The sequence below is a fragment of the Pongo pygmaeus genome, chromosome 6, assembly GCF_028885625.2.
Source record: "Pongo pygmaeus isolate AG05252 chromosome 6, NHGRI_mPonPyg2-v2.0_pri, whole genome shotgun sequence".
NCBI classification, from domain to species: Eukaryota; Metazoa; Chordata; class Mammalia; order Primates; family Hominidae; genus Pongo; species Pongo pygmaeus.
In genome coordinates, this window is record NC_072379.2 from 98,665,029 (window position 1) to 98,689,039 (window position 24,011).

A 24,011-nucleotide genomic window follows, 5' to 3' on the forward strand; every position below is an offset into this window, starting at 1 on the left:
GTGATTGGCAAAATCCCTAAGTCTCTATAATAGGGATGGGTAGTGGGTCAAAAATGCAGCCTTGTTCAGCCTTCTTCCTCCCAAGTGCTGCTCACATTTGAGGGGCAATACATGCAAAGGCCTCCAATTATTTGTCGGTCCAGCCAGTTCCCATGGAAACAGCTTCCAGACTTTGAGAAGTTGTTTTCCTTCAAGTATTGTTTTGACTTAGTAACTTTTCATCTTCCTTCATTTCAATGAGAGGATGTGATGGGGTGGCTTACGTAATGTTTAAAGTGACCATTTTTATTATCAAGGCAGGCAGCATCTGCATTGACTTTGTACAAAAATGTCACTTTAGGACTTAAATTACTAATATGTGAAATGGTTATATTACTCTCCCTCCCAAATTAAAGATCACTGGCTATTAATTGTTCTCTATATTCAGAGTGGCTGACAGCTAGAGCAGAAGTCCAAGAGTGAGAAAGAAGCTCATTGTTTGGCTCCACAAAGAAATATCTCTTCAACAGGGTATCTTACCATCAGATAAAATAGATGAATCAGAATTCACACACACACACACACACACACACACACATACACACTCCAACCACCAGTGATGACAAGTTTAAAATAAATACATCCTTAAATCATGTTTAATGGGATATATTAGTACCTATTCCCTAAGGAAGTAGACTTAGAATGGGGAGATTTAAAGGAGGAGTTAGAGATAAGTAGCATTGAGTGCCCAGAAAGTCATGGTCCCCTTCAGGCTCCTTGAGTACATGTGTGTGCATACATAGGCACACATGACATACATCATCACACTCACACTGAGAAAATAACAGGATTCATCTCCTTTATTCATAAAATTTGAAAGTTAAAATGTATTTAACAGTTTGATAACTAAAAGATCATAAAAGATCAGCCTCAAAATAACAATGAAATAACTGATTTTTTTTCTGAGATTTGATTGTGTTAAGTGTCTGTGGGTCCCTCAGATTAATCCTTTAAGATGGATACTTTTACCAATTTAATGGATATTGTATGAATTTTGATGCATTTAAGCATATGACATAGAAGTCTGTTTCTGCAGATTAACCTTATAATAGCAATGCTTTCATAGCAGGAAGTGTGAAGGTAGGGAGTCTAGGCCCCTTCTATCTTTTTGCTCCATCATCTTTATAGGAAAGCTTTTATCTTCTTGCTTGTCAAATAGCAGCAAGATGGCTTCTCTTTCATCAGCTGTGCTGTAGGCTGGAGAAAGAGAAAGAGACAAAGGGTTGTCTATATTAGAAAAGCAAAAACATTCTGAGAAACCCCTAATGGGTCCATACCTAGTCTCATTGCCTACACTTACATTACATGGCCATGCCTGGTGCCAGGGAGTCCGAGAAGGTGAATATTTTATCTGGCATAAAATTTGAGCAGAAAGGAGCTCTGTCACTAAGGAGGAAGTAGAGAATAGCTTTAGGGTAGGAAATTATTACTGGCTAAAGATTCATTGGTCTCAGAATGCTGTGTAATCACAACCAGTATTTCTAGGCAATTTTCAGGATAAAGTTGACTGTGGATACCTATTCAATTTTGCTGTTTTGGAGGGTTTTCTTTTTTTATGGATAGCCATTGTAACAAACATTTTTATATACTGTATTCTTCACATCATATGAGTGAGAAGGAGGTCATTCTAGGCCATTAATAACTTTTGTGTACTAGAATATTCTTTTTTACATGCTTCATTTAAATGGTGGCTTTAGAGTCCATGTTATGACCAATACTAATCTCTTTGGGGTGACACTTAAATTCTAAGTTGCAGCACCTATACCCAAAATCTAAGAATTTCTTAATTATCTCTATCAGTTTCAAATGACTCGTTTTTTTAACGCCCACATACTGATAATAGAACACTAAATCTTTAAACTAACTGAGGAACATTCATACAAGAAGCTGTTGTTTTTTGTATAGCTCTACTAGCCTTAACATCTAAAATTCAGTATTTGATAGAAGACTTTTAAGATCTTAAAATTGTTACCTCTTAAATATTTTACTTATAAAAATATTTATTAATTATATTCTATATTCCACTAAAATGCAAATCTTAGGTTCTCTACATTTCTCAGAATCAGTCTTTCATATTGATAATTAAGATGGAGAGATTTTTCAAGGACACTTAGGTTATTGAAAATAGGAAGAAAAGGAGCAGGAAAAGAGAAGAGAAAGTGAAAATAGGGTATCTGTTCTAATGTTCTTTTTAAGTGATACTCAGATGTGAACACAGTACAATTTCCTGAATGCAAATATAATAATAATTCATATGTAATGTAACTTGGTATTACAGATTTACATCCAATTTCAAATGCTGTGTGAATTCAATTAGAATTAATTTTATCTCATCTTATACATATTATTGAGTACATTTTTCAAATATAATTTTGATCCTGTTGATTTGAGATGATTTGTGTTTTATAAACATTTGCATGCAAGTATGATATATGACAGGGTATCAAATATGTCACGTGATACATGAGGTTTAGATAAAATAAGATATTCTCTAATTATAAAACAAAACATGTAGAATATTGCATATAAAGTCCTTACCTTATTTGCTTACAGCTAAAGCATTGAGGAAAAAAGCATTCACAGAAATTCAATCAAGAAAATAACGAAATAGACATTTAAAACAAAGAAACCCTGCAAAAGAAAATGTGCTCCATATGATACACACGTGTACAGATAAATGTATATTTTAGTTATGTGATATATAGGGATATAAATACATGATGGTATTCTAAAGAACAGAATTAGCAACATTAAATCACTAAGTAACTGTTTTCTCTCAAAATGTCCCTTAAAATCTGCTCTGTAGGGTGATACTCCTTCCCCTAGATAAAATCTTGGTCAGTTCTCCATAGTTATATTAAGTAATAAAATCTTCCTAGTACTTTAGTCATTTAAACTATTCCAGTTTTGAAACTGATAGGTACAGCCAGAGCAGAATAAAAACTCCAACTTTCACTCAAAATTAAGGCTTCTGCAGTTGCCTAATCTGCCATGCTACAGCAGCCTGGCCTACAGCATGAAAGTAGGGCCTAGACAGATACTTTCCTATTTTCCCAATTTATCATTCTTCCCCTCCTCAATTGTTAACTTACACAGTTTATGATGACACCAGGATTCAAGACGGTGAAGGGAAGACACGTAGGGGCACAAGAAAGTGCGTTTGTTCTGGTGCTTTGTGAGCTGCCGTTGTTGCTGCCTGGGTCTGGCAGGGGTCAACACTGATACTCGATCTTCTTTCCTTTGCAGAGTGTTTCAGTTCCTTCAGGGTTCTTCAGACCATCCATTCCTCTCCCCATTTTGCTAAGGATCCCTTCCTTGCCTGCACTTCACTGAACATAATATGGGTCTCAGCAGTCTATCTCTCCATAGACTCTATCTGTTGGGATTCTACCCTCTTTTAGGGGCCCTTTGAGAAAAAGTCAATTTAAGTTGACTCCACGCCAGCTTTCAATCACATTTGTGTGCTCCACACCTTCTCTATGTATCTTTGGTTCATGTTCAATTGTAATTTACTCCTCAAAATGAAGCCGTCTATGCTGTTGTCACAAGTGCTATTCTTCAGATGTAGACAGATGTGTTTTAATTAATAAAATCAAAATTAAAAGTATCACTATTAATAGTTTTTTAATCTTGTAATCATGGAAACAAAACATTAAAAACTATCGTGTGGTGGACTCACTTATTGATGTTAAAGACATTGGGGATCATCAAAATAGGTGAATAACTTCCTTTAACAGATGAAAAGCAAAGAATCAATTTAGTAAAAGTTGTTACTGGCCACAGGCAGACCAAAGCCTTTTATGATGCACTCAGAAGAGGTTGGGGTCTGGAGTCAAACCTAACAAGGTTTCAACCTTATCTCTACTATGTATTAGTTATAAGAAGTTGGTCAAGTTGAACAAATTATGTAATCTCAGCTTCTTCTATGAAATGGGGATAATAATATCTATGACAATTTTGTTTTGATGATCAAATAAAATGTAACATATATGGCATCTGTTGCACAGAAACTTCTAAATAATTGTTATTTGCATTGTCCAATACTGGTCAAATTATTTTTATAATAACTGTGGCCTCTTCCAATATTATTTTTACTTCTGAAATTAAAAATAACATATATATGAACATATACACATACATGCATAAATATATTTTTTCAAGTTATTAAATTACTACTATGCAATAGTTACCAAGTGTATATGTGATGCATTATTAAAATGAGAACCTTTGTTTTGTTACGCTATCAAAAACAGACTTTAAACTATGCCTTTTTTTTTTTTAGATAAAGCAAATAAACCAGTAAAAACAGGCTAGTACTTCTATTGAATTTATATATTTGGGGTTAGCAAACTAAGTAGAGAAGCTCTGGCTTTTCATGAAATAGAGCGAGGTGGACCATTACAGAAAAGTCTGCCACATCCAATGCCTTGCTGGGAGGAAACTCTAAGAATTCAGACACGTAGTCACAAAGATTTTTATGTTGCAAATCCTGTTTATTTAAATATTTACAACTCCTCATTATCTTTGAACAAGTTATCCATGCTTGTAGCCAAGCAATAGTTAAGCTATTGTTAAACAGAGTCCCCAGAATTGCATCTGTAGCTACTGTATTCATCCAAAGGGAGGATACTAGTATTGTTCCCACATATATAGTATCACTATTTCCTTCATTGTTTATAACCCCCATTTTATATATATATTTTATATGCATATACATATGCATTATATATGCATATATATTTTTTATATATGCATTTATTTCAAAATTCTCTCTGTAATGAATGCTTTGATTTTTCCATGTGGGATGAGCGTTTGTCATCTGATTGTTCTACTCTAACACAAATCCAAAACAGCACAGCAAAGATCTATAAAATAGCTAGATCACAGCTCTAGATAATCTCTCTCTTTAATATCTAGAATTCTAAGATATGTTATCTTTAACTATTAATGGGATCTATTTAAGATTGCTCTTTTCAAGATCAGTATTATTACTATCTATGTCCACTGTATATAGACAATGGATATTTTTCCTTCGAAAACATGAAAAGGGAATTGTGGCTTATTGAAAGTATTAGTATGAACTCATGAATTTAATATGTTTAAATGTACTTAATATATTACATATACATACATTCAAATATTTCTTTTTACATTTCTTAGCTCTGTCTACTGAAAGAGACTAGAAACAATGGCCAACTAATAGCAATATACAAGTCAAATACCCAGATCTTGGTTTCTAAATATAATTTGTCACTAGAAAGAACCAAGGCTCCTTGAAGGAAAGGCAGATTTCAGAGCTGGGGAAGACAAATAACAAAATAATATGGAACATCTGGTACATTAGAAAACATGGAAGTACTTAAAGAATGAGAGGGACGGCTGGGTGTGGCAGCTCACGCCTGTAATCCCAGCACTTTGGGAGGCCCAGGTGATGGATCATTTGAGGTCAGGAGATCAAGACCAGCCTGACCAACATGGTGAAACCCTGTCTCTACTAAAAATACAAAAAAAATTAGCCAGACATGGTTGCACATGCCTGTAGTCCCAGTTCCTTGGGAGGCTGAGGGAGAATTGCTTGAACCTGGGAGACAAAGGTTGCAGTGAGCTAAGATTGTGCCATTGCACTCCAGCCTGGGAGACAGAGCAAGACTCAGTCTCTAAATAAATAAATAAATAAATAAATAAATAAATAAATAAAAAGAATCAAAGGGACATGTTGAAAGAGCAAGGTAACCAGCTTTAAGGAACCCTGCTGGCCAAATTTTGGAAAATTTGAGCATCAGAATAAAGAATGTTAGCAGTAAAGTCTAATCTATTAAATTAATTAAGAATCTAGGACTCTGTACTGATATAAACTTTAAAAATAAAGAGATAATGGGACTGATATTAAAGGCTCACATATCATGCCCGGTAATACCAATGACTTTAAGGAAGACCTGCATAGTAGAAGCCTCTCCAAAGAAATTATATAAACTTGAATGACTGGTAAAAGCAAGAAGAAAAATAGTGAAGACTGAAAGACAAAACTCTCTTTAATTCTTTTCTTCTCCTGTTCCCTTGTTTCTCTTGGCTCAATTTACTATGACAGTAACTATGGTATTTCACTTATACAATGTTGTAGAATTAGAAACTGCCAGAAAAATGTTTCTAAGGGAACTTCCTGAATGTTTTCACTTTACATGTATTATCGCAGTGGGTTTGTCACTGAAAACAGACCAATGAAAAAATCTCCTTGAAAGCAAATCATTGTCCCTTCTTGCCAACTCTTGCTACATCTCTGACCATTTTTCCTCTCAGTTCCTCATCCAGCTAATCTATTTCTCCCAGGGACTTAAGAATTGGAGAAGCTCTCAGGTTCCATGTTAAGAACTCAAGTTCTGGTAAATGTCATGCAATGAATGTCTCAAACATAATTCTACTTCTATAACTTAAAAAGAAATAATGAATTCAACAAATTAGTAACTGGCTTTCAATGCCAACATATTTAAAAATAGGCTGAAAATATACCATAAGGTATGCTATATGAAAAGCTGAGTTTAAAATTGTATGTCAAAAATTACTTGATCTTTACACAATATTTCCATGAGTTCGGTTTGCATTAAATATGAATGATCATATTTAATATTTTATTGTTTTACATTAAATAATGGTAATATTCTAATGGCTATTGGATTTTAACTAGAACAAATATATCATGGAAACTTCTGAAAATAAATTCTATCTTGTGTTAAATCATAATAACAAAAAGATATTATAATCACTTATTTAAAAATGATTTGTGAGTAACTACTACTAATACTACATACTACATAGTAATAGCACTCTGTAGTACTTCTAATATGTTGGAACATATGTGCCCAGAGATGAATTAATAATGTCTCTCTCCTAAAGAACCTCACCAGTGATAAAAGCAGACATGTAAATCAGTAATTGCAAAGCAATGTGTCAAATGCACAAGACAATGGCAGCTTAAAAACTGAACAATTCAATGAGTGGTAGGCAGGAGACAGTGAGAAGCGGCCTCCTAAAGGAGAGGATGCTTGAAGGGGAGTTTCAAAGATGAGTTCGTTATCAGGAAAGAAAGAATGCATGAGAAGAATATTAAACAATGAAAACAGCATACGCAAAGTCACAAATGCATGGATTAGCACAATATATGGTGGGAATGGGTTAGGGAAGTTTTAAATTTTAAGTAGGAACCAAACTGTGGAAGCCCTTATGAACTAACCTAAGAAGTAGTATAATTGAAGGCATAAAAGAATCAAAGTGAAAATTACCTACTCTCTGGCAAGCCAACTTCCCACTTCAGGACATAGAGTAGGTAATTTTCACTTTCATTCTTGTATGCATGAAAAGAATTTTCATTTCTCCTGGGCCTGAAAAGTCTTTCCCCCAGATTTTTGTACAACTAGATACCGTTCATTATTCAAGTCCTGGCCTAAAACACTTCCTAAGAGAAGCTCTCCCTTACCATCCAGCTAAAGTAGTGCCACACTATCATATCCACCTGTTAACTTTCCATTTCCTTTGTTTGTAAAGCTTTCAATATAGAAACATACAATAAATACCAATTTTACAACTTCATGTAGCATACACAAACATCTCCTTGATTCTTGCAAATTAGACTGAGAAAATCGTGGAAATTGCTAAGCAACGTTTGGTGTAGTGCAGACTCCAGGGATTTGCTGGCTGGCAACATTCCCTTCATCCTGTAATGAACATATTTTGTTCAGTAGTAGCCATATGAGTATGACTAAAGCAAAGAGACCCATTCAGAGATATTTGCATTTTCTTAACACAGAAAGAAAACTTTGGTGCAAAATTATCAGATAGTATGATAAAACATAGTGAAACATTTTGGGAAGGGTGGAAAAGATGTTTCTAGCCCACTAAATCATACCTCATATGCAAATCTTTCTGCTTTTCAAGAGAGACCTACATTTGTCTCCAGAGAAGAGGACTGGGAAATAAATTTCCATTAGTCCTAGGAAATGTAAACTTATTTTATTTAGCTTTTCCTAATGAAGTGTAAGCTTCATGGAATTTTCATATATAAACCATTATCCTTTAAAATATGTGGGGGCTTATAAATGTAATATATCTGTTGTTCTTTTGGTCTGTAAAATATTTCAATAAATTATTGAACTCTTGAAGCCACGAAATCAAACAAACTAAATATATGATGTCTTTTACTTCTTCAATTTTCATTTTAAAATCCCCAAACACCTATTGATAACAAATGAAGGAAACATTTCCTTATTTCCTTATCATCCCTACCAAAATATTGCTGACAATAGAAAAAAATTAATTATGGCCTATAGTAGGAAGCATAGTCATTAACAGTATGTCTCGGAAATTTTAAAATTTTATTAAAATGCCTAATCTCTACACTATAAAATATATGCAAACAATAAACTAGATTAGTATATGCGAACAATTTAAGATTGAGACTAGATAGGATTAATTTATAGAACATATATGGCTATTAATTGATCAATATCTTAATGAAAATTAACTGTGCACAAAAATATTCATAATTGTCCTTAAAGAACATGAACTAGGCCGGGCATGGTGGTTCATGTCTGTAATCCCAGCACTTTGGGAGGCCGAGGCAGGTGGATTATCTGAGGTCAGGAGTTCAAGACCAGCCTGACCAACATGGTGAAACCCCATCTCTACTAAAAACAACAACAACAAAAATAGAAAAAAATTAGCTGAGCATGGTGGTGGGCACCTGTAATCCCAGCTACTCAGGAGGCTGAGGCAGGAGAATCGTTTGAACCTAGGAGGCAGAAGTTGCAGTGAGCTGGGATTGTGCCGCTGCACTCCAGCCTGGGTGCGACAGAGTGAGACTCCATCTCAAAGAAAAAAAAAAAAAGAATATGAGCTAAATTTTATCACATATTTATGTAAAATTTTGAATTGTATCATATGTATTTATTCACAGCATACTTTTATTTACCAAAGTACATCGTACATTATACAAATTTTGATTACATTATACATTTATAATATTGAAATTGTGCGAGTAGTCTTCAATATCTGACAACTTTGGGGTCAGTGAATTATTTAAGAAAAAACTCGGAAGAGTTTTGAAAAAGGAGCAGGTATGATTCTACAAATTCAATAAGAGGCACCAGTGGGAGAAGTCAATTGGATGAGCACATGAAATATTAGGAGTGCTTGTGAGGGGGAAGTAACATGTCTATTGTGTGCAGTGCTGGGCAGGCTGCATATGGAGAATGTGTTAAAAGAGCATTTGCAAACTTAAGCATTACTTGAAGATATTAAACAGAATGATGGAAGCCTGGTCTTTGATTATTTATTGCTGACATATGCATTGCAGTGATGGCATTAATGCCTAATGATTAAGCTAACATGAATTGACAACGAACAAGTCATGCTTTATAAATAAAAAATGCATGTTGTTTGATTTGACTCATTCTTTGTGAACCTATGCTAGCTTCATATTCTTTCTCTCGATGTCCTATTTTTTTTGGTTTACAGTTTGTGAGGTTCACCTTTTTCCTCTTTAGAAAATGGTGATAGCTTTGCTTTTCAACTGACTCCCCTAATGTCCACTTTTCTTCAGAGATTACAGACAATGGTTTTCCAAACCTCCTTATTCTTTTATTGCCTTAGGATCTAATTGCAAGCAGTTGAAAGATTAAAATCGTCTAAAGCAATTAAATTATTTCTAATTATCCCATGACCTGTTGTAAACTACAATTTTCTCTTAAAGAAACTTACCCTCCATTTTTCTTTTAAAATTACTCCCCGTGACAGAGAAAGTAGGAGACAACTGTCTCAAAAATCTGCTTGCTCCTCTTGATCTATTAAAATACCATTAAAAATTTGGGGTTTACTTTGCTGGTGTCAGTTGATTTTGTGCTTACTATAATGGATCCATTATAATAGATCCAGATATTCACTGATATCTACATGTACTTTTTTTTCCTACTACTGTAGTTTCTCTTATTCATTCAACCTCAGTGAGGAATACAAACATGAGTCATGCTCTCAAAGAAGCCTAGAAGTGAGGCTGAGATATGTCAACAGTGTTGTAATGCAAGCCAGGAAGAAACGTGAAAAAAGGTTCCGGTAGCATGTACTAAGAGTTCAGTAGATAAGGTTACTTTAGGTGATTATGTATAAATTTAAAAAAAACTTTCTATAAGGGCTTTATTTAAGCTGGACTTCCAAAGAATCCCCTATCCAAGAAATGGTTGGGCCTTAATAGGTCTATAAATTACATGAAATTATATGTAATATTTGGAAAATATGTGTACGCAATATACAATGTATATATTGTGGTAGAGAGAAAAGGGCAGAATAAGACCACTAGTATTCATCATATTCTGAAAGACATCCACAGAGAGTAGTGTTTGGAGAGTTTTGCAACACTATTAAAATAGTATGATTAGAATTACATTCTCATTGCTTCCAAATGTTCACCAGCATTTTTGCTTCTCAACAATCTAAGCAAGCACGATGAACTTTTCATTGAATTTCTTGAAACATGCTTTTCCAGAGACTAGAAAACACATCTGATTTTTCCTTACTATTTTGCAATATAATATGTTCATTTCCTTCCCCAAATCTTTTCTTGCCCTACAAGTTCACTGATAAAAATTAAGCCCATAATATTATTCCTTTGTTTCCTTTCACTTTCTGGGAATTGAAACTTTTGTCATTTTAAATCAACAATAAAATTACTTTAAAAATAAGAGGCAGAATTAGAATATGGGCACTAGATATCATATTAAAATAACAGAATACTCAACTTTTTTTTAATTGTATGGGGATTGATGGGAAACTGAATTCATATACTGAAAAGAGCTACAGAGAATAAAAAGAACAAATTAATATGTGCATTTAGAAAGCAGAAGGAATAGTAATATAAAAAAGGAGTTAAAAACATAAAAGTCAGATAAGTAGTGTTTCACAGAGTTTTCTATAAGGGTAAGTGCATGAAAAATGGCAAGATGGTTTTAAAAGATTTACAATTCACAAAGTAGAAAGTGACAGAAATTGAACTATTCACTTAAATTTAAAAAGAGAGGGGGGGATAGATTCAGCTACTTGATGGCATGAAATCAAAGTACTTGAATTTTTGAAGTGTATTTAAAAATCTACTAAGGAATGCCTACAATTACAAAAGGTATGAGATTGTCTTTTTGAGTTTAGTAGAATATAAACTGCTGATAAAAGACTGACAGGCACCAAATAAGTACAGTGCAAAACAACAACAACAACAAAAAAGAAAGATAAATTCAGGTAATGATATTCAAGCAGTATGACTGCATAAGATTGCATAAGAAAGAATACATTTCCAAATCCAACACAATATCTTCCTGTTGTATTATATGCATATATTGAATACAATAACAAAAGTATCAAGGGTTCTTATTAAAGCACCCATTATCATTTATGTAAAATATTGCAAGACTTTAAAGTCACAGAACAAAACATATTTTTTCACATTATCTTTTTTGAGATGATCAAATTTCTTCACACTTTGTGAACTGCATAGTTAAGATGGAGCAATGATTTGAACTATTTGCAAATGCAGTTCCTTCTCCACTGTTTATATACTGTTTGGGCCATGAATCTATGCAAAGAGGTGTTTTACAAGAACGAAAGTCACATCATTCAGGACTTTCTAGCATAAAACGATCTAATATGCTTAGATTTAAGTGGTCAGATTTTGCCTCTTCCTCCCTTTCCTCTCCATGTTCCCAGATCATTTCCAGAGAGATAAGTAACTAATTGACAGTGTTGTTTGAGAGTAAATTCCTGAGTTATATAGAAGTTGGACCAATTATTCCCTCATAAAACTAAAACAAATTCTACAATAGTTACATGAAATGCAGAAGCACAATCAATGAACATTAATTCTTGACTGAAATGAAACAGCCCTGGTGCTTTCATGCAAACTTAACTGCTATAAACCTAAAAGATGCCATCACCAAAAGATGTGAAGTCTTGAGGTAAAGATTAGCACTATAAATGTCATTTGATAAGATATCAGATGAAATATGCATTTCTGTACATGTGTTTTGAAGAGTCTAAGCCCCTAAAACTTCTCCCCACTAACCCCAAGATGCCTGAATTTCTCAACATTAAGTTTTCACATTGTAATACAGTTTTCTTTCCTGGTCTTTCCTCTTCTCTCTGCCTAGTAAAGGGTGTTATAAAATCGCAGTTCAATGTTTTTTTCTCTTCTTGTATTTTCCACTCTGCTGGTTATGGCCAATGAGTCAAGGTTCAAAGTGTCCCCATATATATCTCTGCAGCTCAAACTCTCCAGAACTTGGGCTTGTATTTCCAGTTACTGGACTTAAGCTGGGCACACCCACAGTGTCCCTGGACTGGGCCAGGAATGCTGGAAACCACTGCATAAACATGAAAAATCATTCCGTAATTTAGGCAAAGTTTGGAGAGAGAGTCACATTTTATAATAGTACAATTATGAACCTACAAAGGAGTAGAATCCCAGACTGGGCCAGAAATGCTGGAAACCACTGGATAAACATGAAAAATCATTCCATAATTTAGGCAAAGTTTGGAGAGAGAGTCACATTTTATAATAGTACAAATATGAACCTACAAAAGAGTAGAATCTAAAATCCACATGAATCTTTAGATGAAAACTAGAGACGAAATAAAATTGCTCTTGGTGGGGTTAGGTGAGTATGTCATTGTTAGAGACAGTGATAGAGAAGTCTAAGAAACTCCGTACTGTGCTAAATAAATCCACCTTTTAAGTGTGGATTCATATTTTTGTGGGCTTTTGTTTTTTATTTTACATTCAAGGGGTATAACTGCAGATTGGGTTTTTTATTTTTGGCTTTTGTTTTTTATTATTGGCTTTTGTTTTTTATTTTACATTCAAGGGGTATAACTGCAGATTGGGTTAACATTTTTGTGTGAATATTGAAACAGTTGTGAAAGGAAGTTTATTAATAGGAATGGCCACAGACAAACTATGAAATAGATTGAGTTTGTGTCTCACCATGTCATCACCATCTCTCAACTCTGCACAGACCCAGTGCTGTCCCCGGCTCTTGAAGACACTTGTTTCTTAACCTCAGCTTCATGGATAAATACATTTTGTCTTTTCTTCATTGATATGTGCTCTCCTGCATTCTGTTATTGTAAGACATTACTATGAGTGTAAAGAGATAATCGTTTAATACTGTCAGTAAGAATTCATATATATATTCTTTTTTTTTTTTTGAGATGGAGTCTCCCTCTGTCACCAGGCTGGAGTGCAGTGGTGTAATCTCGGCTCACTGCAACCTCTGCCTCCCGGGTTCAAGCAATTCTCCTGCCTTAGCCAAGAATTCATATTAAAGCAGTGGTCATTTAATGAAATTTTGGACACCCTCACTTTAGGCACATCTGCTATCAGGCAAAATTCTACCCAGCTTTTACACTGTGTCAGACAATGTGCCAGACACTAAGAATGCAAATAAAACATAGAACCTGGAAAGTTGTGTTTCTTCAAAGGATACATGGAGACACAAATAAAAGCTGTGTTGGTAACAGAAATAAGAGTCATAAAATGCTTCCAAGAAAGAAAGTGGGCCCAGAGGTATTTCTTTGAGAGTGAGCGGGTGTAGACCAGGCAGGGAAAGAGTTGTATTTCAGGCAAACACAAACCATGAAATGGCCTAGTGAGTGAAGGAAAGTAAGCCGTTCAACTCTGGAAGAAGTAAAGGGTTGAAAGGAGAAGTGAAGACACAGGCCTGACCCTTAGGTAGGACCCCTGGCTCAGCTGTTCCAGTCCCCAGACATGGTGGGAGATTGGCTCAAGTCACTGTACCTTACTGCCCTTATCTGAACATCATTACATTTCAATGTTGAAATTGCTGTTTTTAATTATATTCCAAGGGACCTAGAATAGATGACATAAAGGGGCCTCCTTTCACTTGTGTTAATCTTGGAGAACCCACATTAGCTTTGTTGCCCTGGGTTCCAATCTCAGAAGTACATGGAGAAATATGGCTGAACAGTTAAAAAGGATGGAAAGGAGGATCCAAGCAAGATAAGGAGTTTGGACTTTGCTGTGTATTTCATGGGCGGCACTGAGGGGTTTTAAACACAGAAAAAAAGGAGAGGTTTCAGAAAGGTCTCTCTGGCATCACAGTAGAGATTTTTGAGGTAAAAGACAGGGAGAAAGAAAAACAAACACAATAATCGTGGAGTAGTGATACTGACAGACTGAACTAAGAAACAGTGTGGATAAGAAACTTTATGCTCTACAGTACTGTAGTCAGCAGAATAATGGTCCCTCTAAAAAAGGTACCACAACTCTATCTCTTATTAGTAGTGTGATTTGGGGCAATTTAAAAGCCCTGATCCTCAGTTTCCTCATCTGTGAAAGAAAAAAAAAAGAATAGCAATGTCTTAAGTCAGGATCCCCAGGATCAAACCCTGAGATGAAGATTGTCTGCAAGTGATTTATTATAGAAATGCTACCAGGAAAAACTCCTCAGGCACCACAGTAAGCAAGATAGTGAAGAAGGTGGTTTTAGGCAAAATCTTATCATCAATATAATTCTACAGGGGAGCCTCAGGGTGTAAATTACACCTCAGGTTTTCTTGCTACTAGAGGCAAGACGGCTGGTCTTTTGTACTCTATAGGAAAGTCCTTGGCAAAGGGTATCCTGGGAAAGAAGTAAACTTGCAGGTGGTTCTGTCTGGCTCTCTATGCCAGTAGACAAAGTGAGTCTAGTAGTGTTTGGGCATTCCTCCAAAGAGAGTCTTGGGGCAGGCTGTGAGAAGCAAAAGAACACAGAAGCTAGAGGAAGGATACTCGGATTCAACCAAAGGGATCCTAGGAGATCTGGGTGGAGACCATGTCTGTCACAAGCATCTATCTCATAGATAGATTCAGTTCTAAGAACTGAATGCATTCATATCTTTCTTTCTTTGGCTTTTAGGATTCCTAAACTATTTTTCTTCTGGAATAGCATGCAATATTTAGCATTCTGCTCTACACTCAGAGTGCTCAGTGATAAAATAATTTTTTCTTGACATAGCATCAAATCCAAAAAGGGTAAAGGCAGTGGAGAAATAAAGCGAATATGAGGAATACCATAATACAAAGAAAAAAACTAGTCTGATCCCAATTTCTGACTCCAAGGATAGTGCTTTCCTCAGGGTTCCACTTTTATCAGTTAAGATCCAGTCAAAGGGTATTGACTATTAGGACAGGAAAAAAGCCCACTAAAGAATACAGTAATCATGGTTATTGGGAAGAGCCACTCTCTCTCAGGCTCTAGGGGAGTACCCAAGGAGGGAATAACTGAGAACTTCCCCCTACCCACCCTCCACCCTACTAAGCCTGAGAGTAGGCGCTCATTGGAAATAATATGGCTGTGGTCCACTTAATGATCCAGAAATTTAAGGTGTCACACACTGGGCTGCTGAGGAAACCATCAGCTGTGTTTTCAGTAAAACTTGCTAGGAAGCCATTCCACTGACATGCCAGTGGTACTCCATAGAAAGACACATACTAGGGAACTGGCCAAATTTACTGAAGATTATGTAACATGGCCTTCTTGCACACCACTGGTCAGAAAGTCACTCACTGGCCACCATACCATAGGAGCAAGCAGGAAAGCACTGGAACCAAGAAAAGGAGCCCCTTTCTTTCTGCAGTGTTCCCCTAGCACCTTCTATTGACAAAGCTAAACATTGTGCCAACTGACCATAAAGACGTTTACAGATTTCAGCTCTAATGTCACAATTTAGGGCAAAGAAGGGTAGCTGTGAAGTTGAAGAGCACTAAGTTAACTGGCACTGACCTCAGTGACACTCCTGGGATTTGGGGGATGGGAGGAGCATGCTGTTATGCCCAAATCCTGCTCCATTTGTTTACTTTTTTCCTAATTGTCTCTGAAAGAAACAGCAGGCCCAATCTTTTGGGACACTATGTACTGAGAGCTGGTATGACACATGGTAAGTGCACAGAGAGTTCAATTCAGTAACTGAGACAAAGTCTAGAGCTGAACCACTTGGGTCTGAATGTTAGCTTCACCATTAACTAGATTTGTAGCCTTGCAAAAGTTCATCCTTGTATACCTCAGTTTCCTTACCTGTAAAAGGAGATAACAGTACCTATTTTATCAAAATGTCAGAAGAAATGAAGTATTATGTGTAAAGCCTATAGAACAACATCTTGCATGTAGTTAGAACCTAATAAATATTAGTATATTCCATGAATGGTAGCTTGTCATTCGGTTTTACAATAGGTTCTCATGATGAGTTTCCATTTAGAACTATGCCTCATAATGCTAACACTCAACTTCTCTGGGTGAGATTAGGCTTTGCTATCAAGTCTTGCCTACTCCTGGCCATTGCCTGCAGCTCTGGCTTCAGATCCTGGCACTGCCCCTGGCTCACTGAATAAGCTTCAACTAGTGCAGACAACTTACAGAGGATCTGTTTTCTCAAGTGAAAAAAAGACACAAGGTTAAACAAATCATCTTTCTTTAAGATCTCTTCCAGTTCTGACTACATTTGATCCCCCTCATCCCCAAGTAGTAAGTTATACCTAAGAGGGAAAGAGGAGGGAATTATCATTTTGAACTCCTACTCACCTGTGCCAGGAGAGCACTGCTGTGACTGATTTCCCTGATTTCATCCTCACCACAGTCCTAACAGATATTGTTAAAGTCCATTTAACAAGTAAGAAAGCTGAGGCTCAGGAAGGTCAAGCAGTTTACTCAAGATCATATTCTCAGTAAGCCGCAGAGTCTGGATTGAAACCTGGTCTTTCTGTTTGGGTCGACTCAACATTTTTAACCGTATTGTTTGCCTCCTACATCACCTTCATCTCAGACATTAAGAATCCTACCTATTCAATGCTTTTCATCCTCTGCTTTAAAGAGATAAGTGGGTGTACAACTTTTTTTTTGTCTGAAACATATCATTTAAAAGTTAAGCAAATGAAATTCATTTACCAGTTACAGGAATTTTTTTCTTAAATCACGGTTAATATCTCACAGGAAATTAGCTCTCCAGTGGAAATCAGCAGCCTCCCTGCATCCTTTTGCCCCTGTCCTCCCCTCTCTTGGATGCAAACCCGGCGAAAAGAAGGGAACACTGCTTGGGGTCAGCGAGCTGAGTTCCAGCTCCAACTGTACCATTTTCACCCTCGGGAGTCTTCTCCCCTTTCTCTGTGAGCAAAGAAGTGTTCGGCCAGATCGTCTTAAGGATTCTTCCCCAGGTACAAGCCGGACTCTGGCGGCTTTCCTGGGCAAGGGAGTGTCTCCGCCTTCTCTCTGCCGCAGGTCCCTGGTTAAATTGTCAATTTCTCTGCGGAGGCTGCTCACTGCATCCGCTCCCTGCACCCCTAGCCCTGTAGACCCCTTCTCTTTCCCCTACTTGGGAAAAGTGAAGCCCCTTATCCTTGGATAGCCTTTCACCAGACAACAGCAGCCCTCCGCTAAATTTCCCTACTGGTGGGACGCGCGGGCGGGGGCCTGCCCCGCGGAATGCGAGGCTGCTTCCCTTCTGCGCAATCAGGGTACGCAGCCTCCAGTTCTCTAACTTTCTTCTTCTCTAAGAGGGAATTTCGAGAACTTTGAGACAAATAAGTGACTGTATAGATGAAGACATGAAACCTCTCTACACAGTGAACTCCCCCAAGCCACAAGGCTCCCAGGGCTCCCAGGCCTTCTCCCGCAATGCCCCGCCAGGTCCCCCGCCCCAACTCCTTCTCACGGCAGGATCCCGCGCCAGGAGGCTCGCAGAGCCCGAGATGTGGCACCAGGCACCAGGCGCGCCACAAGTCCAGGTCCCGCTATTTCTGCTCTATCAGAGCCCATGTCGGAGGAAGTCAGCGCGTCCTCCTCGCACAGCAGCCTGGCGCGCGGCTCGGCCGCACAGAGGCTGAAGAAAGGTCCGCACTGGGCTCGAGGCCCTTCCTGCCGGCCTCCCCACGCCGGGCCTCGGCTCCCCTCCTTCCCGGCTCCCGCCTCCTCCCGTAGGCTGCCAGGCGGACCCAGCCTGCCTCTCTCTCTGCCTTCACTACCGGGTCAAGCTGCGGAGGGAGGGAGGCAGCGGCGAAGCCCTCCGTGGCTCCCCACCCGGCGCGCGCGCCCCTCCTCCCCTGCCTCCTCCCCTCTGCCAGTACAGTACAACTAGTACACACACACACACACACACACGCACACGCACCCTGCCACTGCAGCTGCCATGGATATCAGCTAACAACACACACCCAGGCGCGCGCACGCGTTCCCACTCGCACCACGCAGGAGTGGCCCCCGGCATCCCTACCCTCCTTCCCCACCCCCACCGCACCCGCTCACCAGCTCGGCTACTGCTCGCTCCGGCTGCCGCCGCCGCCGCCGCCGACGCCACCACCACTGCTTCCTCTGCTGCGGGGCCACAGCCTTGAGTGTCATTCAAGGGACAGCACAACCTCACCCAAGCTCTCCTACCTCTGCCCAGCCGTCCCTCTCATCCTCCCCCTTCCTCGTCCACACTCCATCCAAAGAAGAGGGAAAGCACCGAATAGAGGGGGGCGAAGGCAAAGTCTGCTGTTCTTCCCCCTGGGCCCCCTTGCTCCTCCATCCTCATTCTCTCACCACCAGCCCCCCTAACCCCAAGGAGCCCAGGAACTGAGGCGACTCACCCCACTGCCATGTCCAAAAGCTTGAAAAAGAAAAGCCACTGGACTAGCAAAGTCCATGAGAGTGTCATTGGCAGGAACCCGGAGGGCCAGCTGGGCTTTGAACTGAAGGGGGGCGCCGAGAATGGACAGTTCCCCTACCTGGGGGAGGTGAAGCCCGGCAAGGTGGCCTATGAGAGCGGCAGCAAGTTGGTGTCGGAGGAGCTGCTGCTGGAGGTGAACGAGACCCCCGTGGCGGGGCTCACCATCAGGGACGTGCTGGCCGTGATCAAACACTGCAAGGACCCCCTCCGGCTCAAGTGCGTCAAGCAAGGTGAGCGCAGCGGCTTGCTCAGTGTTTTGCCGGGCGGTGGGACCGCTCGGGGCGCTGGGCAATGAAAGGGTGGGCGCGCATGTTGAAGGGGGTGTGTTGCGCGATGATGGGGTGGGGGCCAGAGGGCACCCGCAGTGCAAGTGAGTTTCGCCGGGGATTCGACTTGGGGTCTAAAGGGAGGGGAGGGGCAGGTTGCGGTGTGGCGTGCAACTTTGTTTGCTCAGTTAGACCCTCCCCTTTGGAAGGTGCTCGGCCTGGTCTGACCTCCTCAGAGCTCCTGGGGCAAATTGAATGTGCGTCAGTGGCATCACCCGAAGCGGATGAAGAGCTTTTGGGGAAGGAAGGAAGGAAGGAAGGAAAGAAAGAAAGAAAGAATGGGAGGAAGGAAGGGAAAGACGGAAGGAGCAACTTTAGGGTGCAGCGGCATCACCAGCGGGTCTGGGAAGAGAAGGTGGTGGGGTGAGCGGAGAACTGCGTCCAGCGTTTCTGGGGCTGGGCTGGGGGCGCCTGGGTCCCCAGCTATCCCTTAGGGATCCGTGAGCCACTGCTGGCGAAGAAAAGAAAGGACAAATTGCTTTGGGCGCTTTGACGGGTCTTCTGTAACTTTTCCCCTTCTTCACTCCGTGTCCCCCTCCCCCGCCCACGGTCGTGTCATGTGGGCATCGCGCATCACGTGCGCACTGACTAACCCCTGCGCTCACCCCTAGCCAGCCCGGGGGAGGAGGCTCCGGAAGAAGGCGCGGTGCTAGGAGCGCAGTCTAGTGCTGGGCGGGGGTCGGAGGAGATGAATGGTTGTCGGCACGGACTTTACTCAGGGGTTGCCCTCATTGAATGGAAGTCCTCTGTAGTTGGGCTCTCATCTGGCTCCGATTTGGGGGGCGTGTTTTGGGGGAGGAGCTGGATGAAACCCTGGCCGGTTCCAGCCCAGGCTCCCTCAGCTCCAACCTGACTTAAATGAACCTCAATTGGAGGCTGTGATGTAGATTTGGGGAGATTGGAATCATCCAGAACTCCCTGTCTTTGCTTGAAAGAATATTATGGTGCAGAAGGAGACAACAGTGAGATAAAAGTTTGAATAGAGGACAACTTTAAGTAGAATAAAGTAGTAGCTTTTTTTCTTCTCTTTTTTCTTTTTTAGCTCACTGCACAATTCGTGTGCAGTGTGTATGGATATTTGCGTCACAGGCATATTAGCATAAGGGTTTGTTGTTGTCGTCGGTGTTACACTGTTTTTCCTGACTCAAAGGTGGTATTGAGCATGTCATTACCGCATTTTGCCACTTAATCATGATCAACTACTAAGATATGCTTTTACGGAGATGTACCGCACTGTTAAATTATTCTCTAAAAAACTTGTTTTAAAATAAACAAGAGAAAAAGAAGTATTGGGCAAAGTTTCTTAAATGTAAATTGCCATACAAGAAAATGTTTTCCTTGGGGATTCTTGAGTATTAAGAGGTAATAAATTGAGATAGGTTATTATAAGTCAACATAGCTCCATACTATTTAACACTGAAGGGATATGAGTTTGGTAGGAAGGAAAATAGAGTAACTTGATAGTTTTGAAGATAAGATACCTAAGGTTCAAATACAGAGATTCATGTTAACATGTTCGATGTCAAAATACCACCTTATAGGAATAGACATAAATGTAAAGATCTTTGGGTACGAAAAGTCTACTACACAACTAATGACCATGGTTTTGTTGGCCAAACGCTTGATATTTGTCATGGAAAGTGGCTGCAGAAGTTAAGCGTTGTTAAATTGGACTTAATGGAGTTCCACAAAGGGATGCCCTATTATAGTTTGCAATGATCACCACATCTTAAATGTTGTGTTCAATTCTGAGCACTCCTTGTTGAGGCGGACGTTGGCAAACTGTCACACTAGCAAAGAGTAAGTTCAGAAGAGAAATAAAGGAAGATTATTGCATATTATAGATATATTCTATGAAGCGCCGTGGAAAGACTTAACTTGGAGAAGTGAGAGAATGAAAGCTATCCTTAAATAGCGAAAAGCTATCAGGTAAGAAAAGGAATTCTGACTATCCTGTGATAGCCCACAGGATAAAATGGTGATAAATCTATGAGAAATTTGAAAGGATGAAGCAGCTTTACTTTCATTAAATCATAAGCTTTCTAACAGAGTTTTCCAAAAATTCGTGAGCACCCTGTTGGCTGAAGTTCCCATCATTGTGGGTATCCATGAAGAGGCTGAAATGACCATATGCCATGGATTCCTACATAAGATGAGGACCTGGATTAGATATTATTTGAATCTTGCCATAATTTGATCTAATGTGGTTGGAGATCACTCTTGTATTGAATTTTATGTGGAAGATTATTGCTTTTAGAACTCAGAATATATGCTTCTAAAGTGATATATTGAGGGGAAAATCTCTTTTCATTCTATATTAACCCTCAGTTTCGTGCTTCACTGGTTCATTGATGATAAATTTGTATAATGATAGCCACAGAGCCCCACAGTTGATTCATCTCCTGAATCACCGTTGACCAAAAACAAAACAAAACAAAATGTTTCTTTTACCTTTTGTGGAATAAGTAAATCTCTTGTATATTCTTTTATATATGATTCATGTTGCTATTCTAATAATTCTTTTCCTCGTCAAATCATAGATTAATTTTATTTATGATTATAAAAAATGAAATGTTTCAGAACCTTTACTATAGTGCCTGTGTGTCTTAGGTTTCAATACAGATGTCATTTACTGAAAAATCATTTAGAAACTCTTGGCCCAGTAGTTATATTTCTAGAGATGCAAAAGCTAGCATAGCTGAAAAACTTAAACATGGTTTGGTTAGCAGTTGCATTTTTAAAACATTAATGAGACTGATTTTTGAATATTCATTCAGACATTGGGTATTATATAGAAACTACAAGAATTATCATAGTTTAAGGAAGATTTTATCAAGAAAAGGTAAGATTTGAATAATAAGAATATTGTTAATAAGTGCACCAGGTAAAATTGCATTATTTACTTAATTTTTATTTACTTGTTTGCCTAATTTTACATTACAGTTATCATAATTTTAATCTGTCATAATTTTAAAGGGAGGTGAGCTGTTGGGATTTTAAGACATTATATATATATATCTCTCATAGTGTTTCTACACTGTTTAAATACCTGCAAAACAATTTTTAAAGCTGTTTAATGAAATTCAATGAATTATCTTTTTAACTTAAGCTTTCTGCTTTTAATCCACACAATAATAAACCACATATTAAAATATGGCTTATTGTCACACCCCATTATTTTTTATAAACTATGGCATTTTATTTATAATAATAAACTTTCCTCACCAAAGTATGTAATTCTAAATTAGTAATTCTATGATCTCATTAATGCATCAGACCCAGTTGAAGAAAGGTTTTTGAGTGATGTTGAGATCTATATGGAAGTGCCAAAGGTCTTCTTTCCTTTTTCTTTTCCCTTTTTTAAGGTTTGCCACTAAAGTTCACAGCAGCCAGTTACACAGGCCCTGTGTCCTACATTCCTTGCACTATGGCTGCTAATGCATCTAATACTGCATAGAGACCTACATAACCTGGACTTATTTTCCCATTTAGGATCTCACAATGGGAAATAAAAGGCAAAAAAAAAAAAAAATTCTAATTCTTCCCATGTGGAAGATGGGCCAAATAAATCCTTTGAAATTCAGTTTTAGAGAAGATCTACATTGCTCTCCCTCCTACTGCTCCTTTCAAAGATACCTTCAAAGGAAAGTAGATCCACATTTATTAAGAGTCATACTTTCTTCTTGACTGACTTCAGGCTAGAATAATAGATCTCTATACTCCTTTGTATTTGAAAAGGTAAAAACAAATTATGTCAAATTTTCTGAAAATAAAGATTGACTTTTTTTCCATAGAAATGTGAGGTATATGAATAGTGTTGTTTAATAAACAAAACATTGTTTAAACATTTTGATCAGTTTATTATTTTAGAAATAAAGTACCATTAATGCTTCAAACAAGGTTAATGAGACCGTTCTCTTGGGGCATAATTTATAAGTGATACCACTGTAGTTTTTTGGTAAATGTAGATAATTTAAATGGTATGACCTCGAATGTTAAATATGATTATTTGCTTTTTATCTGTAGTATCTCTGTTCTTAGCATTTACACTGTTTAATCTTTTGGCATGTTTATTATGCTCACTTTCCTTTTCATTGCTTGTGACTCACAAATTCACTTTCATAATGAGAAAAACGTATTCACATTTGACATCTCTGATTGATTATAGTTTAATTAATGACTTTCAAATACATACAGACCCTGGAAGAATCATTTTCCTCAGAAGGTGGGGTAGAGCAATGGTTAAAGGTACAGTCTCCTAAGTAGACCACCTAGTTTTGATTCCTGAGGATGTCAGTTAGTGCTAGCTCTATGTACAAGATAACTAACCTGGGGTAGTAATGCCACCTTAAGAATATTAGATAAGTTATGTATTTAAAGCATGTAGTGTCTGGCAGGTGATAAGCATTATGTAGATTTTAGTAAATGCTATTGCAAACATATTGGTCATTTTGAGCTAGTGACATTATGAGGTGTTTTTAATTTTCAAGATATTTTACTCAATTCACATTAACTGAAAATATGAAATGACATTAATGTAGAGTAATTTGCAAGTTGCATTTTAAGGTTTTTTTGCAGAATGAAATAAATATTTTATTTGAAAAGAATTTATTTGAATAATATCAATAAAAACAATGGAACATATTTTCACCTTTTAAAAATAACTCCCACTGATCCTGCCTTTATGTGTAAACATCTGCTATTTTATATTTATTTTATACTTTATACATAGTTTATTTTTACATAGTAATTTATTTTCTTCATAATGCATATCTTTACTCCCAAAGAATTGGTGAATATATTGAATTATTTACTCTAAACTTGACAACATAGAAATCCTATTGGAATTTATTAAGTTAGGAGATATACCTAATGTTAAAATGACGAGTTAATGGGTGTAGCACACCAACATAG

At 38.1% G+C, this 24,011-nt stretch overlaps 1 protein-coding gene and 1 long non-coding RNA gene across 6 annotated transcripts in view; one reads left to right on the forward strand and one right to left on the reverse strand.

Moving 5' to 3' along the window:
* Nucleotides 1-810: 810 nt before the first annotated feature.
* Nucleotides 811-18,121, reverse strand: LOC129040221 (uncharacterized). 2 transcript variants are annotated; one of them, XR_010126960.1, is made up of 3 exons: nucleotides 17,776-18,121; nucleotides 13,055-13,188; nucleotides 811-12,434 (listed from the first exon to the last, which is right to left on the reverse strand). It is a non-coding gene; the product is annotated as an uncharacterized LOC129040221 (long non-coding RNA). The 2 variants fall into 2 exon arrangements; XR_010126959.1 differs by lacking the exon at nucleotides 17,776-18,121 and having other exon boundaries at nucleotides 811-7,748; nucleotides 13,055-13,272.
* The window catches only part of MAGI2 (membrane associated guanylate kinase, WW and PDZ domain containing 2), a 1,485,052-nt gene continuing 1,474,312 nt past the window's right edge, over nucleotides 13,272-24,011 (forward strand). For all 4 annotated transcript variants that reach the window (XM_054494395.2, XM_054494398.2, XM_054494397.2 and 1 more), the window contains exon 1: nucleotides 13,272-19,001. In XM_054494395.2, the coding sequence (XP_054350370.1) occupies nucleotides 18,701-19,001 (301 nt within the window). In that variant the 5' untranslated portion in view covers nucleotides 13,272-18,700. The remainder of the gene's footprint in view (nucleotides 19,002-24,011) is intronic.